At 44.1% G+C, this 20,600-nt stretch overlaps 2 protein-coding genes across 3 annotated transcripts in view; one reads left to right on the top strand and one right to left on the bottom strand.

Annotated features, from left to right (window-relative positions):
• BCO1 (beta-carotene oxygenase 1) overlaps positions 1-2,537 on the bottom strand; it is a 92,542-nt gene extending 90,005 nt beyond the window's left edge. For both annotated transcript variants that reach the window (XM_075940005.2, XM_075940006.2), the window contains exon 1: positions 2,422-2,537. The gene's annotated coding sequence lies outside the window, so the exon portion shown is untranslated. The remainder of the gene's footprint in view (positions 1-2,421) is intronic.
• The window catches only part of LOC102457958 (polycystin-1-like protein 2), an 81,051-nt gene that overhangs the window by 21,219 nt on the left and 39,232 nt on the right, over positions 1-20,600 (top strand). The window contains exons 7-18 of the mRNA XM_089781617.1: positions 322-726; positions 2,309-2,407; positions 4,367-4,416; positions 6,889-7,006; positions 7,767-7,974; positions 9,273-9,393; positions 10,014-10,155; positions 11,820-12,020; positions 13,077-13,222; positions 13,813-14,007; positions 15,338-15,463; positions 18,697-18,882. Of these exons, the coding sequence (XP_089637743.1) occupies positions 322-726; positions 2,309-2,407; positions 4,367-4,416; positions 6,889-7,006; positions 7,767-7,974; positions 9,273-9,393; positions 10,014-10,155; positions 11,820-12,020; positions 13,077-13,222; positions 13,813-14,007; positions 15,338-15,463; positions 18,697-18,882 (1,997 nt within the window). The remainder of the gene's footprint in view (positions 1-321; positions 727-2,308; positions 2,408-4,366; positions 4,417-6,888; positions 7,007-7,766; positions 7,975-9,272; positions 9,394-10,013; positions 10,156-11,819; positions 12,021-13,076; positions 13,223-13,812; positions 14,008-15,337; positions 15,464-18,696; positions 18,883-20,600) is intronic.

Raw genomic sequence — 20,600 nt, 5'->3', positions numbered from 1 at the left:
AGTGGCACAGCCCCAACCTTCCTAGCCAGCTGGAGCACTTGGTGGACAGAGACCCAAGCAGCCACGCTGTGGCCTCAGCTATCCCAAGCAGCCGGCAATTTTGGGAGGGCAGTTTTGGGAGGGCAAGGCCTTCCCTTGCCTATGTTATCCATGACAGTTGGGCACTAGGAGTCCAATACTTGGTTTCTGGCTCTGCATAGACTCATTGTGTGATCTGGAGATGAATGTTTGCAGAACATTGCTGCAATAGTTGCCTAGCTCAGTTATTTATGTGCCAATATTGAATGATCTGTAACCAAATTCTGAAATCCTACTTTCTAGGTACTGGAGTGACGTACACGCTAACAGCTGACAACATGACTCTGATTGAATCCAGTGCAAAGGAAGGAACTGTCCCTCATAATCTGACGCTTGATGGTACCTCTCAGCAGCTGATTGGCCCAGGGCTACATCAACTAGAAATTCTGGCAACCAGCAACACAACAACTACAGAGGTTTCTGAAAGCATCACTGTTCAATTAGTTGAACCTATATCTGGTCTTCAGGCGGTGTTAGCTTCCAATACCCTGGAAATGGGAAAAAACCTGGAAATAAATGTGTCTGTGGCTCATGGTACACCAGATAAGCTGAAGTTTGAGGTGGTCGGATCTAACAAAACATACTCTCACCAGAAAGACATCTCTAAAGGAGAACCTGGAATATACAGCATTCCTGTCCATTCTGAAGGTACAGTTCTCTGTCATATTATTTTTTTCCCTATAAAGAGTCTGATTTTTGTTTTTGTTTTTTTACTTAAGATTAAGGAAAGCAAGAAAGTATAAAAGTCAATTCTCCATCTGAGGGCAATTGGATCTCCTTTGCAATAGGCTGCAAGAATTCTGAGAAAAAAATAGCTGCTGTCTCTGCACACAGACCGAGTTCGGATAGACTGACAAGTATCCTACATAGAAAATACATGCATCACAATTTCAGAGCTATCTAGGCCACATCAAAATACAGTATACACTCTCTCCTTCAATATTTCTTTGTAATTCTTAAATAATGCAAATCAATAGTTACTGTCAAGTCTCAGTTTGATAAGATGTTTGTTGTGTCTCTGTAAGAAGGATGGGGCATACAAGCTTGTTGAGATGTCTGTGTGGCAGCTGTGCAGTTACTTATTTTCTGTTTTCTCTTCTTTATTCAAGCAACTATTCTGTGCAACCTAAAGGTGCAGGGCCAGTTCTACACATGGGTGACTCCAATGATTTAACTGGTGTCAGGTCAACGCAAACATGGTGTAACAAAGTGGACAACTGGGCCTTCAGTCTTTTATTTTTCTAACCAATACAAGATCCATCACTTAGCAGCTATGTCTGCCCATGAGCATTGGTGCATGCTCATTTCCAAAGCTGGGCTTGCCCGACATTGTGCACCAAGATCTGTACCATGACAGTAGAAGTACAACTTTCAAACTCTTGATGGGACACAGGGTGGTTAAAAAAGTGTTCTGCCTGGTACCTGGCATTTGGAGAGGGCCCCACAACATCTGTAAGGCAACTGAGGGGCACATAGAGTGCAAGCACATTTTGCTGGGGGAGGAGTGGAAGGAGGAAGGACAGCAGTCCTAACAGACTCAGGATGAGACTAGAGGCAGAAGCCACATTATCTGGATTGAGTTGTTCTGATGTGGGTCATCTTGGACTGGCAATCACACTGGAAGGTTTTGTGCTGACCCTGACTCTAGCTATTCTGTCTCCCTGGTGGCCATATTATGAATACCCCTCACTGTAGTGCTCTCTCCCCCTCTAGTGGTGGCTGGAGCCACAGAGGTTGATGTACCTGTCTCCGCTTGGCAAATAGTAAATCTTATATTTTAGCTCAGGCAGAAGAGTCTCATGCTTTAGATTTAGAGGTGACAGGTTTAATTCCCACTGCTGCTGATCCACTCAGGGGCAGGGTGTTACACACCCTATAAGCTGATGGAGTTTGGGATCCAGTGCAGTTCAGTTTTGGAGGCAGGCCAGTTACATTGTTCCTGGATTTGTTGTTGTGAGGTGCTATCGGAGCTAGCTGGCAGTGTTAAGCTGAAGGTGGTCAAAGAGTTTTTAAAAGTTCAGATGTGAGGGCAGCACTGTTCTTGGAGGTCCACTGCCTTTGCCTAAGTCTTATTCTAAGGATAAGCTCAGCAAGCCTAGCAATTCACAAGGGAGGTAAAGGATCTCTTCATAAAGACCTGGGGCACAAAGTTGGATTTTATGACTCAAACATGTAGGTCTAGTGCACAACTGCAGCTAATGCTTTATCTTTGCCACCCTGTCCTTCATAGGTACATTTGTGGTCAAGGTGCTGGCTATGAATGCCTTCTCAAACATGAGTGTGGAGATTGGGAGTATCGCTGTAGTGGCCAACAGTTCTCTGAACGAAGGTAATAATGCTTACCTAGCATTGCTGTTTGCAGTCGTATCCTATGACCCCTCAGAGTAAATCAGTTCACTGTACTGAGTGCTTGCATGGTCATTGCTTCCCACCAGAAGCAGTTTCTTGGAGACTCTGGGGAAAGAAACCAGAACCAACATATACACTCATTGACCGTCTTGTTGCTAATCTCAGAGACAAGGGACTGACTAGGCATGAAGAATAAACACACGCTCCTCATCCAGTCCAGTCCTTAATATAAGGAAGCAGGGACACTGGCTATGAAATACAGGAACGCCAGCCTTGATCATTCTGTTATTGTTTCATCCAGTACTAGTTGCACTACAGAATCACTAGGGCTATGTCTAGACTGCAGGCTTCTTTCGAAAGAGGCTCTTTCGAAAGCATCTTTCGAAAGAGCCTCTTTCAAAAGATCGCGTCTAGACTGCAGGCGGATCTTTCGAAAGAGAAATCCGCTTTTTTGAAAGAGAGCACCCAGCGAGTCTGGATGCTCTCTTTCGAAGACGGCCTCTTTACATTGAAGAACGCCTTCTTTCGAAAGAGAAACTTTCGAAAGAAGGCGTTCTTCCTCGTGAAACGAGGTTTACCGCCATCGAAAGAAAAGCCGCGTTCTTTCGAAATAATTTCAAAAGAACGCGGCTTGAGTCTGGACGCAGGGGAAGTTTTTTTCGGGAAAAGGCTACTTTTCCCGAAAAAACCCCTGAGTCTGGACACGGCCTAGCAGTTTTGCCACTGACTTCAATAGAGCAGGATCATCCCTATATGAGAAGATGGACTTCTAAGAAGTGTCCATTTGGCACCTCTTACCAGCACTCAATTCACTTTAAATATCAAGTGAGAGTTACAAGAATGCATAACATTGTCAATTTAAAAAATCATGTTTTTATAAAAGGCCAATCAATAGCTCCTTATTATTTCTGCCTAATGAAGAGAGTTATCCTGGCTTTGAAGTGGTCCCGGCTTGGCATCTCTCTGCACAAGGTTACATATTGCACACATGTTTGTGCTAGAAAGAATTAGCCATAGATGTGGCCTGGGAAATACTTGCAGATGCTGTTTAATACCTGAATTCCAGCAGCATGTGAACTGCTGTCGACAAATAGCATGTTACTAGAGAGCTCAAGTCACAGCTATATTCTTAATAGTAAAAAGATAGTGATATATTTGATCCCATGAACTAATGAGCTACAGTAATAACACTAGTGACCCCTTCATTTCCACTCTCTCAAATTGTCTTTGCATTCTCCCTTAAGATGTAAGCTTTTTGGGGGCAAGCACTGTCTTTTTGGTCAGTGTTTGCATTTAGCACAATGGGACTGTCATTCATCACTAGGGGTGTGTCTAGACTACAAGTGGCCTTTTTTCAAAAAAACTTCTCCTGTATCTAGACTGCTGCCACGTTCTTTCAAAAGTAAATAGAAAGAATGCGGCAGTTTTTTCGACTGCGGAAAACCTCGTTTTACGAGGAATAACGCCTTTTTTGAAAAAAAGGCGCTATGTAATGCAAACTGTGCTTTTTCAAAAGAGAGCATCCAGACTGCCTGGGTGCTCTCTTTTGAAAAAGCGGCTTGCTTTTTCGAAAGTACTGGTTGTAGTCTAGATGCTCTTTTTCGAAAGAGGCTTGCAGTCTAGATGTAGCGTAGGGTTCCTAGATACCATAGTAATAAAAAAAAGTTCAATTAATTTACTCCTGATTTACCCACTGTAAATGAGAGGCTAAACAGGATCCTCTTCTTATAATACGGTATATTAGTTGCGTCTTGTTGTTATTTTGCCCATTGCAACATTTCTGCTTATCATAATTTGGGAGTTTGATTCCTGTAACCCTGACTTTCAGACAGATTTAAGTAAATCATGATTTGCCTGCAGTCACAATGCTCAGTCATGGCTGACTGGCAGCCTTCTGAATGGCAGTAAAACATTCTGTTATCTTCTTTATATTTAACAGACCTGTCTCATGACAAAGACAAATCCAAAGCAAACGTTCAAAAGACAAATGTGAGTATTGTTCAAAGGTATAACCCTAAGTGAAAATGCTAAGAAATATATCTTGGTTGTTAATACTGCCTGAAGAATATTTGCAACACACAGAATTATGGACCCGATTTTTCATGTTGCTTAGCACCCTCAACTCCAATTGATTTCAGTAGGGGATGTTGAAATGTTCAGCACATCACATGGCTGTGCCCTTTAAATCTGAGGCACTGCTACATAGAATCCACACTTTATATCTCTGCGGCAATGACAGGCTTTACATATTTTCTAAAGTTCACAGTGGAGAAATTGGAAAGGGTACAGAGAAGAGCAACAAGAATGATTAAAGGTTTAGAGAACATGACCTATGAAGCCAGGCTTCATGAACTTGTTTAGTTTGGAAAAAAGAAGATAGCGGTTTTCAAATATCTAAAAGGGTTCACAAGGAGGAAGGAGAAAATTTGTTCCTCTTGGTTTCTGAGGACAGGACAAGGAGTAATGGGCTTAAAGTGCAGCAGGGGAGGTTTAGATTGGACATTAGGAAAAAATTCCTAACTGTCAGGGTGGTCAAATATTGGAATAAATTGCCAAGGGAGGTGGTGGAATCTCCCTCTCTGGAGATATTTAAGAACAGTTTAGATAGACATGTCAGGGATGGTGTAGGTGGAGCTTGGTCCTGCCTTGAGGGCGGGGGGGCTGGACTCGATGACCTCTTGAGGTCCCTTCCAGTCCTATTATTCTATGATTCTATGATTCTATGAAAAGCCAGCCAATAAAAATAAACAGATTAGAAAACATATTTTTCCCCAACAACCAACATTTCTTGGACTGAAATCCTCTTATATATATTTTTTAAAAGTCAACTTTTAAAAAAATCCATTTTATGAGAGGGTATCTGTTAAATAGAATGTCTCAAATTTATTGTAAGTCCTTTTTACATTGTCCCTAAAGGTTTTTCTGCTCCCCTGTTGATACTGATAAGGGTCTTTTCAGTAAAGAAGATGCTAACAGTCTATTTAGAGTAAAAAAATGAAACTGACAATACCGTAAGTGCTGTCAATCCATAACCATAAACAAACTATAAACATAAGTTAAAATTATGGTTTTTTCTTTGTGATGTAATAATCTTAAGATTTACTTGTAACTATAGCCAGTATAGAATTTCACATGGACATAATTTTTAAGATGACAGTATCCCTTCAAAACAGACTCCAATCAAAACAGAAACTATGTCAGAGTATGTCTACACTACCACCCTAGTTCGAACTAGGGTGGTTAATGTAGTCATACGAACTTGCAAATGAAGCCCGGGATTTGAATTTCCCGGGCTTCATTTGCATGTTGCCGGGCGCCGCCATTTTTAAATGTCTGCTAGTGCGGACTCCGTGCCCGCGGCTACACGCGGCACGAACTAGATAGTTCAGAATAGGAAGCCTAATCTGAACTATCTGTATCCACGAGTCGTACAGATAGTTCGGAATAGGAAGCCTAATCTGAACTATCTAGTTCGTGCTGCTTGTAGGTGCGGGCACGGAGTCCGCACTAGCGGACATTTAAAAATGGCAGCGCCCGGCAACATGCAAATGAAGCCCTGGAAATTCAAATCCCGGGCTTCATTTGCAAGTTCGTATGACTACATTAACCACCCTAGTTCGAACTAGGGTGGTAGTGTAGACATACCCTAAGAGAAACAGGAGGCATTGCTTGTCTTCATGACTAGAGCCATTATGTGTCAGGACTCTGAGGTTACGTCTACACTGAGTTATTTTTGTGGAAGAGGAAATGCAAATGAAGTGCTCATTAGCATTTCTCACGCTCTCATTTGCATATTCTCTTCCAATCCTTTTTGCGGAAGAGGCTTTTGTTCCAAAAAAAAGCAGCGTAGATGGGGCCATTTTGTTCAAAAAAAACCCTTTTATACAAGAACCATTATTCCTTTAAAAAAAAAGAGAAATAAGGGTTCTTGCACAAAAGGGTTTTTTTGCGCAAAATGTCCCCATCTACACTGCTTTTTTTGCGCAAAAGCCTCTTACGCAAAAAGAATCTGAAGAAAATATGCAAATGAAAGCATGAGAAATGCTGAGCACTTCATTTGCATTTCCTTTTCCGCAAAAATAGCGCAGTATAGACGTAGTGTGACAAAAAGAAAAAGACATCATTACTGTTATGTGACCTGTTGTAAGAGAAAGGACTGTCTGGTGCTTATAACCACAAGACTAGGTGTTGTGACATCTGAGTTCTAGTCTCAGATCTTCTATGTCTATGACTTTGGACATAAAAGGTCATAGACATAGACCATTATTTAAGTTACAGCTCTAAATGGAGTAGCTTGCAAGACTGGGATCTAATTTGTTTAGCCCTGAATCTCTCTGCTAAGAGAAAAATGCAAAGAGAACAATGCAACTCCCTTTTTCTTATTCATTACAAAACCATGAAAGGTTAGACATCTGTTCACGCACGTTGCTGCTCTAATTGGTATGTTCACTTTTTGTTTAGGGTGACAGAAGGAAAAATAAAATGTACATTAAACCTAGTCGCCATGCGGATCCTTTCACAACCGTTACACTTGACTGGCTAGATGACAGAGATAATTCTACCTACACCTGGACATGTGGTAAGTGCAGGGCATGTTTTGTTTTTTCCTACAGTTAGCTAGCTGCCTAATGGTAAACTCACCATCCTATTGGATGTGTTTGCCAGACTGATAGCCAGATGCTATAGATCCCACCTGGCTATAAACAAATGCTGTGTGCTCATTGTACAATCAAAACATCACTCCACATGGGCCTAGCTTTAATAACAAGCTCATTCCACAATACTGCTGCATGGACATTGGTCTGATCTTCTCCCTGGGGATGGTGGCTTCTTAGGCTCCATCTTTCAAGAGATGTGTTCCTGACCCTCAGCCTCTTCAGCCTTCTACTTCCACCTGCCCCATACTCAGAGTCTTAGGAGCTGGATGGACCCCAGTGAGCCAGCAAAATTAACTGGCAGCTCCCAGCAAATTTCTGACATCTGACTGCAAAATGCGCCAGCAGTGCCAGAGTAGCAGATCCCCTTTTTACACTAAGGAGAATCAGGCCTGCAGTATCTGAAGTGGGAGGATGCTTCTGTTTTTCTACTACAAGGGGGAAAAAGCATTCAAGGTTTAACATTGGACCAGGACTTGGGAGATCTGGGTTCCGGCTCTGCCACTGGGCATGTAGGCCACTCTTATTAAGTCGCATCATTTTTCCATGCCTCAGTTTTCCCACCTGTGAAATAGGGATAGTGAGACTTGCCTCCTTTGTGAGGCATTTTGAGTTCTATGGATGAAAAGCATGAGAGATGAGTTGGATATTATTACCCTCATTTAAAAGGAAATGTTTGCACAGGAGCTTGCTGGTCTGGGTGGCAGGAATGCGTGCAGCAGCAAGTAATCTCCACTAATCAGAGTATGACACAGATCCCACCTTCCTGCCTGCCCCCACCAAACTCAGCAGTGACCTTGAAAGTGACAGTCATGAGCCATGGAAAAGAAGAGAAGCAGCATGAGGAGTGTCTGTACGTGACTGCCAGACAGGAACTGCGCCCAGAAATCAGGTCTGCCTTGCAACCAGAGTACTTATTCTCCATTCGGATTGTTACATTTCCTCCTGCAACCACTGAAATCAATGAGAGTAATGGGCTAATTTTCAAAAGCATTCAAGGGTCTATGTGCACCTTCAGTCACCTAAGAAAGTTTGAAAATATGGCCATGAGGAGCCTAAGTTTCATGAGACGTAGGCCTGGTCTACTCTGTGGACTTAGATCAACATAAGGCAGCTTACACAACTCTAACTCTGTTAAAGGATGCATCTACACAGCGGGGCTTAACTCGTCAATTGCGTAACTTCTTTCAAAATAGCTTATTTCGAAATTGGGAGTGTCTACACAGCACTTATTTCAAAATAAAGCATTCTTCCTCCAACTTCCCTTACTCCTTGTACAATGAGGGTTACAGGAGTTGGAGTAAGAAATCCTCCAACTTGATAGTATTTTGAAATTATTTCAAAATAACTGCCTGCTGTGTAGACGCAGACTCAGTTATTTCAAAATAATGCATGTTATTTTGAAATAATGTTCCTGTGTAGACATATCCTTAGCATCTACACTAAAATGCAGCTCCCGCTGATGTAACTCGCCCCCTTCACTGACTTAATAACATGCCACCTCTGTCAGAGGCATAGTGCTTGAGCTGATGTAGTTAGGTCAACACAGTGTCAGAACTGTAGATGCTGTATTGCTTGCATCAATTGTTGCTGTCTTTCAGAAGCCATCCCACAATGCTCCTGGTGAGGATGTGCACTGCTGACACAGGAGCATAGTGCAGATGTGTAAACTGATTCAATTGTTGCAGTGGCTGTACATTGTTGTAGCTTAAGCTGACATAATTTTGTAGTGTAGACTTCCTCTTAGGTGTCTAAGGCCTGGTCAATACTTAAAACTTAGGTCGATTGAGCTACGCTACTAAGGGCTGTGAATTTAAGCCAAATCAAGTCCTAGTGTAGGCACTGCTAGGTTGAGGGAAGAATTCTTCCAATGACCCTGCTACCATCTCTTGAGAGAGTGGATTTAGTACAACAGAAAAACCCCTTGTCACTGTAGCAAGTGTTTACATTACAGTTATGCCACTGTAGCATGTGTAGCGCCTATGCTCCTTTTGAAAATAGGACAGAGGCTCCAAAGTCATTTGGGAGTGTTTGAAAACATTGCTGTTTTTGACTTCTATCATGTACTCCCTGCCTCATAACCTATGAGATAAGCAGATTCTAACCAAAAGACGGTGAAAATAGGGTGAGCTTTTAACTAGGAGTACTGTCATCTGTTGGTGTATAATTCCTGTCCTGCCTTTCTTCTAGGTGTGAGACAAACTGCAAGCCAGTGAATGTCACTGCAGAAGTTGCTTTGAAAGCCAACATGCCAGAGGGCTCTGAGACCGTACTGTATAACTGGTATTTAGATAACACATTCCCGTCAAAGGTAAGACGAGTGGGTTTATCAGAAATGCTGCACCCACTAAAAATAAACACCCAGATTGAAACGAATCCCTTTGAGGTGGGGTGGAGAGAGGTGTCTCCCTAGATACCTTTAAGGCATTTGCTACTAGTGGAGATAATCGTGCCACTTGCATGCATAAGAGCAAGCACACAGTTGCACACACATTTGTCATGCAGATTTCCATGCCATGTACACGCAGGTGGACTAACATTTCATTACATTCTTTGTCTCCATTAGTGCGTCGTATTCTCGTGTATCAAAGTTGGGGAAAATTCCTGCTGATGTCATCGGCTATGTTAATTGAATAAATGTGTTAGGACTGGGTCTATAACAGTGTTTCTCAAAGTGGCCCACAAAACCACTTTGAGAAACATGCTAACTGGCTGCTCCGGTTTGTTTACTTACCGGGCCACAGCCACGGAGCCTCGCAGCTCTCATTGGCTCCAGTTTGCTGTTTGCAGCCGAGGGGAACCGTGGGAAAGACCACTCTGAGAAACACTGGTCTTTCAACAACATAGCACACAGATCTAGTGAAGTCTCTGGATGGAAATCAGAGTCAACAGCCTCTTCTGATTTGTTAATTTTCCTATTGAATTTTCCAGGCTCCCTCCCTCCCTTCAGCCTGCAGTCTGAAGGGTTTCCAACAGAGCTCCTTGACTTTGCTTCAGAGCAACAGATCTACATTGGTATTGAACAGCTCCTTTCTGCAGACACACGGAGAAGCATTTCGGATTAAAGTAACAGGTGAGGAAAGGAGGAAGTGGGTCTGGCCCACGAAAGCTCATCACCTAATAAACCATCTTGTTAGTCTTTAAAGTGCTGCATAGTCCTGTCTTTTGTTTCAGCAAGACCAGACTAATACGGCTGCATCTCTATTACTCCCCTGAGATACAATCTCTGCAATATGGAGACATTGTACATAGCAGGATAAGAAACATTCTAGAGGATAAATATGCCGTTAAATAATTCAATACACTAAATGCCATTATGTTTACAATGACCCTTTTCTTAATTTTACAAGGATGATACACACACACACACACACACACACACAGAGTACAGGTGTGGCAAAGTTGCTACTGAAACATGTGCCCCAGAGGCTATGTGTGGTATTGTGACTGCTGTGCCTCAGTTTTTCCCATGTCTTCTATGACTGATTTCAGCCATTGGTGTGATCTCCTGACAAACCAGGAAACAGAGTCCAGCTCTTCTCCGGGCCCCAGAGAACTTCATTAAACGCCCACGGGAATGTACCAAACCAACCAAGTGTTCAGCAAACCTGGGCTCAGCTGGTCACCTTCTTCTGTTCATACCATCCCAACACCAGCTCCAGGATTTCACTCTCACCACCAAAGGTGGCCACACTCTCTTCTGCCCATGGTTTCAGGCTGGCTGCAGCCCCTGATCAGTCCCATCTCCACTCAGGGTTTCAGCTCAGAGTTCAGCTGCCTCTCAGCCCTCAAGAGAAAGCTCCCAGTTGCCCTTCCTCCGTGGCCCCTCCTCTGGCAGACTTTTGCTTTCTCCTTTATGAAGACCCATCCCCACCCTAGCTGCATTTGATCACCAATTAGACCAGATTCTCCTTCATGCAGGGGAGCCATATTGCTCAAAGTACCCCACTGCACTTTAGCCTACTCCCATTTCAAAGCAGAGTAGATCAAAGCACCTTACAGAACATTTCATATCTGACAGCAGGGTCCTTACAGACACTTCGTGCCCAGCAGGCAGGCTAGTGCAGGGTAGAAGGGTATGTCTAGACTACAGAGTTTTTTCGGAAAAAAACTGCCCTTTTTTCAAAAAAAACTTCACCTGAGTCCAGACTAGAGTCGCGTTCTTTCGAAAGGAAATCAAAAGAATGTGGCGCTTCTTTTGAAACTGGTAAACCTCTTTTTACAAGGAAGAACGCCTTTTTTGAAAGAGCTCGTGTGTGGACACAGGGGAGGCAGTTTAATAAATAAATACATAAAAAAGGACTGCCAGAAGTGGTTCCGGGTGCCCTTTTTGCGAGAGAGCGTCCTAGCAATCTGGACGCTCTCTTTCAAAAAAGCGAATCGCTTTTTTGATCCACTTTTGTAGTCTGGACGCTCTCTTTCGAAAGAAGCTTTTTCGAAAAAAATCTCTTTTGAAAAAGCTTCTTTTGAAAGAAGCTTGTAGTCTAGATGTACTCTAGCTTGCCACAAACTGTTTGATAATGCAAGATGATGCATTATGATGTGGATCATCTGATTTAGACACATCTGGAAATGGCCCTGTGATGAATAGTGCTCTCTATGCTATAGATTAGCCTATAAAGGAATCTGGTTAGACATCATTGCCATTCCTCAAGCCTGAACAGGTGGCATCATTATTAGTGTATGATGCTCAGTGCTGCTGAAAGCTGCCCAATATTGTCCCTCTGAACTTTCCAGCGATGACTCAGCATGAATATGGTGACGAAACCTACGTTGTCAGCATGATGCCTTCACTGCTGGTCCCAGTCTGTGCTATATCTCCTGAGGAGGGATCGGTGCTCACCAGCTTCACAATCTCCTGTAGAACTGCCTGCTCAGAGGACTCCTGCCACCCTGCACACAGCAGTCTGCTCACATACTGCTTCTACCTGAAATCAGGTAAATTCTGGGGCTGGTTTGTTTGACTGACTGGCAGCTACTCTGCATGGGTGCCCAGCCTTGTACTTCCCTCACTAACAGAACACAGGTGGAACTCACTTCTGCTGCTGGCCAGATAGTAACTGGCCAGATTCTCATACCCTCACTTCAGACAGAATAGACCCTTGTTCACTATAAACGTGTGGAGTAAGGTGCAGCCCTTGCTCAACTTGGCTCTATGACAGTGGAAAGAAAAACCACGTATAAGCAGGGCATATATGTATAAAAGGGCCATGACTTTTACCATAGTTCCCCTTTAGAAACTGCAGAAGGTTTGTAAAGGATCCCTTTCAGGGCTGTGGAATCACCTTAGGCAGGAATCTGAATTTAAGGGTTAATTTCCCAGAAGACTTATTTTCATTTTGTAAATCAAAGCAAAGAGACGTGATTCCATGGTTATAACTACAGGCAGTCCCCGACTTACGCCGCTCTGGGCACTACTGGACCAACCCGGCAGCACCCCAGCTGCTCTGCCCCAGGCGTCCTGATTCAGCCTCTGCTGGTCAGTTTCAGCAGCGGCTGAATCAGGACGCCTGGGGCAGAGCAGCTGGGGTGCTGCTGGGTTGGTCCAGTAGCGCCGAGGAGCGGTGCTACTGGAGCAACCCAGCAGCACCCCAGCTGCTCTGCCCCAGGCGTCCCCAAGTCAGCCGCTGCTGAAACTGACCAGCGCTGACTACAGGAAGCCCGAGGCAGAGTTGTTCTGCCCCAGGCTTCCTGGAATCAGCCGCTGATCAGTTTCGGCAGCAGCTGACTTGGGGACGCTTGGGGTTCTTAAGTTGAATCTGTATGTAAGTCAGAATTGGCGGTCAGTTTCAGCAGCAGCTGAATCTGGACGCCAGTTCCGACTTACATACAGATTCAACTTAAGAACAAATCTACAGTCCCTATCTTGTACGTAACCTGGGGACTGCCTATACACACCCAATCCTACAAACTGCACAGTACCTCTTTGGAGATGCTCAGCAGTTCTATAAGATGTGAAGTGTATGATGAGTAACACTGTCTTTTCTCTTCTAGGCTCCCTCCTGAATTGTGGCCCACATCCCGAACTCCTGTCAGTTTATCTTCCTCTTGGAGAAGAGAAAAACAACTATGTTCTACATGTTACAATTACTGTTAGCAATAGGTTTGGTGATACGGTTAAGACTAATGCTACTGTCAAGGTACACAGAAAAACTGTTTCCTCTAGGCCTCTAGCTGTCAATACCTAAGTCTATGATTTTGGGGTCTTGTCAACCCTCTAGAGCACTCTCTTCCAATTTATACCCATTACTCTCCTGTGGTCCACAGCCTCCATCCTTCTGATCAAGGAGGACCAGACAAGCTTTCTTTTAGAATCCCATATGCATTCAGCAGTTCCTCCCATCACAGTTTGTTCTGGCCAGAATTTAGGGAGATAGAGGACAGCATAGCTAATGTTTAGTTAGTCTGGGAATTAAAAAGCATGCTTCATCAGTGTTACTCAATGAGGCGACTCATCACGCTGCTGATTTCAATGGAGCAAGACAGAAGACAGAGGTGAATTGGGCTGTGCACAGGGCACCATACACTAATAATGATGCAGTTTTCCTGGTTGGTTCTAAAGATGGTTGAAAAAATTCACTGGAAAAAAAAGTCCCTGAAAAAAAGGGGAACAAGCTCCATTTCTTGATCAGCTTTCGTTATGAACATCTGTAGGATGATATTGGAGGCTATAAAAGGATAATAGTAGCAGCAATAACAATGCTGCGGGCTTGTCTAATTGCATCCTCAGGTTCGACATGAAGATATGAACACTGGGAACCAGACTCTACAGGCCACCCTAGCCAAGAAAGCAAACGTCATCCTGAAAGAAGGAAACAACAGCATGTCTCTGTTCCAGCTGTACAAGTCAGTGTCTTCGGTCCTCAATCGGGAGAGCCAGGGAGAGACCTTTAATACATCTCTGCAGATTAACACCCGAAGGGAGGTCAGCCAGCTGGTTTGTTTTCTTACAGTACAATGACGCATTTTCCATTTTCTGTTTTCTGTTTATTAGGTGGCACGAAGGGCCAATATGCTTCCTTCCAAAGTCAGTGGGAGTTGTAGGTTCTCAGTATCTCTCAGGATTTGGCCTAGCATTTGCCGTAGGTTTCAGCTAGCAAGAATCAGCTGTTCACTTCTCTCCAGGGGCTCTTCTGACTTTTCTCCCCTTCCATATCAACATGCTCCCCCGTGACTATCTCAGCACCACCTCCCTGGGTCCTGTTGTGGCGTTGCACTTACCCTGAGACTGACTGTGGGTAGCGAGTACCTACTAAAGCTCAGGCAGTGGCCCATTGCCTATCTTAGGCCCCTTAGAGTCACTCTGTGATTCTCTGAACCCTCTCCTCCTGGGCAGAGTTAGTACAGTCCCAACATTTGTCTTGCTTCTGCATCTCCCCAAGTAAAATGGCACACTAAAAGCACCATTCATGTTGAATGTATTGGGTGGGGATCACTAATGGGTAAGTGTGTCTGATGACTGGAGCAAGGAACTAGGGGGTCAGGACTCCTGTATCCTAATCCCAGCATGGCCACTCGTTAATTGTGTGAAGTTAGGCAGAGAATCATGCACGGGAATTAACATTTCACTGCTTTTAGAGAGGTTCATTCTGTGCTCCAAGGTCGGGGGGTGAGGATCACTGTCTCTGCCCCAGTGGAGTTCTGTGCCTCCCACCAGTTGGGGGGCAGCAGGTGGCTTGCTTGCCTCCCCCTGTGCATACCTCTACGCAGAACACAACCACATTAGACCCGCTTGCCTGTTTGTGCTTTCCACTCACAGCAGTGGTATAAGGCTCAATTCAGGTGTGATATCACGCTCAGTTAAATGTTTCTCCTCTACTCTGAGCTCCTCAGAGAGGAACAGGGTTGGAAAAATACAACATATCCAGAATTCATCAGCTGTGATTCGTTATTCAGAACCAACTGTCTGCATCCCTGCTTTCTGTAGAGGTGGTAGTTATACACTAAGGCCTATAAACATTCTTCTCAAAGGGTAGGAATTCACACAAGTCACTCTCATTAGTGTTAATGGATGTTACATGTGTAAATCCCCTGTGTCTCAGAGTGACAAAATATCCCTGTGATTATGCAGTCAATAGCTGCGGAAAGTGGCAATTTGCAAGTAGAGTTAATGCTAGCTTGAATTATCTTATCCTGGGGAGCAGTGTTTCTGCCATTAGATCTCTAGCAACCTAGCTTGTCAATATCCAGCAGTATTTACATGGTCTCAATTAACATCTTTGTTCCCATCTCTAATTATCTCCTTTCATCCCAAGCTGAGAGAGCTGATGCTGACAACTCTGTCTGCTGTTAATGTAACATCAATACAGACTGCTCTTAAGATGTCAGAGGTGCTGAAAGAAACTACTTACAGGAGTGAAGAACTCTCTTCCTCAGCACAGGTAAGCTGAGCTGTGAGCCACATCTGTTTCCATTGATCAACGCCTCTTGAGCCCTGGGCCAGTGAGAGCATCACTGCTTTGCAGTAGCCTGTTCTTCACTTAATGTTTCAGCATAGAAGTGTGAGAGAGAAATAAAGAGAGCAGGGATTTTGTGTGTCAGGAGACAACATGGTCTAGAGTGTGAAACAAGGAATCAGGATTCATGGGTTCTTTTCCTGGTTCTGTCACTACATCACCAACAGTAACTGGCCATTTGGGTTAAACTCAGTGATCCAGCTATAAAATAGGCATAACAACACTTAGCTCTTTCACAGGGGAGGGGGATGTAATTCATTCATGCGTGTAAAGCACTTTGAGATCTGAGGATGGAAGGTGCTGCTATGATAAGCACAAAGCCCAGTTATTCTACAATCCATTTGACTTCATGCTCGTAACATGGCTTTTTGCTGTCCTGGCATGTACATGCTCCCCCAGCCCTCAGTGATACAAGCAGCTTGCCACAAGAGGAGTTCCACAGTGTCAGGAACAGAAGTTGAGTGTAGGGGTATGTCTAGACTACACGGCTCTGTCGAGAGAGCCATGTAAACTAGCTTACCCGAAATAGACAATGAAGCAGGGATTTAAATAATCCCCGCTTCATTAAAATAAAAATGGCCTCCGCGGTGTGCCGACAATCAGCTGATCCGGCACAGCGCGGGAGTCTAGATGCGGATCGGTTGACAAGGGAAGCTTTCGTCATCCGCTCCTGTAAACCTAGTTTCATGAGGCATAAGGGAGCGGTCGACAAAGGCTTCCCTTGTCGACCGATCCGTGTCTAGACTGCTGTGCTGTGCCGGATCAGCTGATTGACAGCACAGCGTGGCAGCCAATTTTATTTTAATGAAGCGGGGATTATTTAAATCCCCACTTCATTGACTATGTTGGGTAAGCTAGTTTACATGGCTCTGTCGACAGAGCCGTGTAGTCTAGACATACCCTAGCTGTTTAGCTTTGCCATAAATACTAAGAGTCTCTGAATGTCACTCGAACACCATTAAATAGCCTGAAGCATATACTCATCAGCAGCCACACACCACACAATAGAAATGCTATCCCTGCAACAGACTCCATTGTCGACTCTGTCCACATATCTACAAGCAACACCACTCCAGGATCTAATAACATAATCCACACTATCTGGGGCTCATCTACCTGCACATCCTCTAACGTAATGCATGCCATCTTGTGCTAACAATGCCCCTCTACCATGTATATTGGCCAAACTGGACAGTCTGTATGCCAAAGGATAAATAGACACCAGTCAGACATCAAGAAAGCTAACCTACATAATCCAGTAGGAGAACACTTAACCTCTCTGGACAAGTTATGGATTTAAAAGTATCCATTGTTCTATTAAGAAAAACACTTCAAATGCAGACTCCAAAGAGAAACAGCAGAGCTGCAATTCATTTACAAATTTAACACAATCAGATTAGGACTCAAAAAAGGATTTAGAATGGCTCTCTCACTAGAAAGGCAATTTTTCCTCTCTTGGTATGCATACCTCTCCATCAGAGGCTGAGAGTGAGCCACATCTGCCCTGATTGAATTGGCCTCGTTAACACTGGTCCCACACTTGATAAGTAACCCCCTTCTTTTGATATCTATCCCTGCCTCTGAAATTTTCACTCCAGTGCACCTGACAAAGTGGGTTTTACCCACGAAAGCTTATGCCCAAATAAATCTGTTAGTATTCAAGATGCCTCATTGTTTTATTAAATAGTCAGTAGATGGTGCTGTTCATTTCAGTGTTCAAGCCAGCATTTCTTGTGCTGTTAGGGAGATGAGTCAATGGGGAAGGGACAGAATCATTCTTTTCCAGGTCATGTTTTCTCAGCACACAATGACAATAAAAAAAGCATTTCTCCTGATTTCTGACACTGTTTCAAAGTCAGCCAGCAAACTTCCAGAGTATTTCAGCAATGGCTGGTAACCATAGACAAGGCAAAAATGTGGCTCAGATTCATGAGCAGAAGTTCAAGATTGAAGCTGCAGGGGTAGCAGATTTGAAGGATAGGTAGTGGCTGAATTGTGTAAAGAAATTTGCACAGTCCCTTGACCATTCTGGGCCTTGTCCTTTCTAGTGTATTTATAACCTTGGTTTCATGATCACAAACTAATCAAAGCTAAAGCTCTCAACTCCAGAATGCAAGCAGGGGTGACTGGTGTCTGCAGGACAAGGGGGTGTGAGGAGGGCCACCCAGAGGGACAGGGAGGGAGCATGTGGGTGCACCCCATTTAGCAATTAAAATTTAGGCAGGGGCAGTGCACCTCCCAAGTGCTACCACAAGTCATCCATGAATGCAACCCATCTTGTGGCTCTCACATGTGCTCCTTGACCAAAAAGGCACACCCCCTCCTTACTTCTGCAGTCTTAACCAAGAACTAACCTGTCCAGCCCCTGAAGCTCCTTTTATCTGAGCCTGCTGGGCTCTGATTGGCTGCTTCTATTCAGCCTGTCTAGGCAGGCCTAGAGAACCCTCTCTTGTTGCTCCTTCCTGGGGCGGAATGTAGTAGGACTGCCAGGCCTCCAGCAGGGGGATTCATGCTCCAGATACAACCCATCACAGATACAGGTACAATATTGAATACGACATGGAATAATCCATCTGTCTTTCTGACTGCCACCACTTTCAGATCGGAGTACATGTAACTAGCTACGGACTCAATCCTACATAAGTCAATGGGCGTCTTGTTACCTGTGTGGGGAAGGTTGTGTCCTTGCCCACAAAGGCAACTGCATATAAAACATGTCAAACTCTTGGCGTTGTCTGGATTGTACTACCAGCTTATTGCAGCAGGGACTGATCCTGAAGGGTGCTGAGCATCTCCACTGCCACTGGGCACAATGGAAGTCCAGCATCTTTCCAGATTGAGTCTGAAGGGCCAGGCTGTGATATTCTTTCTTGTGCTGAGCAGTTACTCGGGGTACAAATAGTGTGAGATGGAGAACACCTGTTTGTTCTGTATTTTTACAGCACCAAGCACAGTGGGGTCCAAACCCATGACTAGGGCTTAGTCATGGAAGTAATATAAATACACCATAACCAGAAAAATATTTTTCTCTGCATATAGTCTCGTTGGCTTATTCATGTCATAAGGCACCATACAGCGAGCACAGTGTGGTTCATTTTAACACCTGTTATTTTTAATGCATACACACACATAATCATTTCCCCGTATCTTCTGTTCAGGCGGAAGCCAGTAACACCCTCAAAGATGTCAGCGAATTCTTACTCACTGTAGGCACAGAGGACAGTGAGGATTATCAGAAGCGAAGGGATGCAGCTGGCTACCTGTTCAACGCAGTGAGCAATGTGCTCATGGCTTCTCTACAAAATGGGACAGAGGATGTTTCATCACCAGAGGCTGGGCAGGTTGTTTTCACGTGGTTCAATTTTTGCATATGTCTCTGCCTGGCACAGATGATAAAACCCTTCTGATTTGAATGTTTGAATGTGGCTTTTCTTAAGGTGCACTGAGGAGCGACTAGGTGCAAAGGGGTTAAGCAGAATATCAAGATAGTGAGATCTATGGAATACTTCCCTAAGGAAAGTGACATTAGCCTCTTAGAACATTACTTGAGATATCTGAAAACAAAATGGACAGAATAGTATATTACAGAATATACTGTATGGAGTAATACTTTCCCTACTGGATAAATCAGTGCACCTACTGTGATAGTATTTTTCCATCTTTTATTCCCTCCTTAGTGCACCATATCCTGAGGACAGAGCTGTCCCTGGGTGTGTGGGGCAGGAGGCAAATCAAGCCTAGTCCCTGCCCTGCCTCTTTCTGCCCCTACTCTGCCCCTGCCCTGCTCCAACAGTGATGGGAGCTGGAGTGACCCAGCAGTTTGCTCTGCTCCAAAGCCTATCTCCCAGCCAGATCACTCCACTTCACCATGGTGGCAGGAAGCAGCACGACCCAGCCTCAGCCTGCTCCACTTTGCTCCCCAAGCCCTCATCACTTAGGGGAGTGAAGTGAAATTAAGTGGGCTGGGATAAGGGCTGGGGTGCTCTGCTTCCTGCTACCATGGTGAAGCAGAACAACCCAACTACGAGATGGCAGTGGAGCAGAGCAGGCTTCTGGGTCACTCCACTTCCCATGGTCACAGTGGTGAGTGCAGTGGAGGGTCCAAGCCCTGCTGCCTCCCCACACCAGGCTCCCGAGGTAATCCCCCAGGCTGCCCTGAGCCTTGTGGACTAACCTCGATATGGGGGAACCATCCCGTCCTTAGGATGATTGGAGTGGCTGCTCCGGGGTCTCCCCTGTGGATGGCATGGCTCTGCCTAAGAAAGTTACATGTGCTCAGCGCCTCAGGCTATAGCTTCACTGATTTTATCATTTATGATGCTTGACCCTTCCGAAAAGCACCTGATTTTCTATTCAGATTTATGCGGTATGGGTTTTTAGGGTTTTTTTATACTTCTGTGTGAATTATTACAAATTCCTTTGTGTGGTTCTTATAGGGAACAAGCCTTTGAATTTATCACTGTAAGGGGTGAGAGGTGAGTTATAAAGTAATTGGAGAGGTGAGTTATAAGGTACATGAATACCTTATAACTGAGACAGCACAATGTATTCAGTATAAAATATTAATATATTAAGATACTCATTTTGACAGAAGGGAGAGAGACAAAGGGGTAGAGGTGAATAGCAGGTAGAGCACAGAGTTGGTAGTCAAAGATCTAAATTTTAATCCAACCTCTGACCCTGGTCTGCTGTATGATCTCCAGAAAATTTCACTTAAACTTTCTAAACTGTAATTTTTCCATTTGTAAATTAGGAACAATAGTGCTCCCTAAACCAAGGTAGTGTGAAAGTTAAGCACTTAGGCCATGATTCAACAAGCTATTTAAGCATTTGTATGAAGCACAGAATACTCCTACTGAAGTAATGTATAAAAGAAATGATCCACATACTTTGGCATAAATAACTTCTGAATCACAGCCATAAAGTTTGTGGTGCTTTGAGAACTTTGGATAGAATAATGCATGATAAGACTATAAGTAGTATTAGAATATTGAATTTATTCATAATATGTATTGCTCTCATCAGAATTATGCATATGGACCACTCTAAGATACCCTTTGCA

Source organism: Pelodiscus sinensis, chromosome 12 (genome assembly GCF_052426305.1).
Source record: "Pelodiscus sinensis isolate ZL-2025 chromosome 12, ASM5242630v1, whole genome shotgun sequence".
Taxonomy (NCBI): domain Eukaryota; kingdom Metazoa; phylum Chordata; order Testudines; family Trionychidae; genus Pelodiscus; species Pelodiscus sinensis.
The sequence above is the reverse complement of the archived record's forward strand: the minus strand, read 5'-3'. Positions and strand labels throughout refer to the sequence as shown.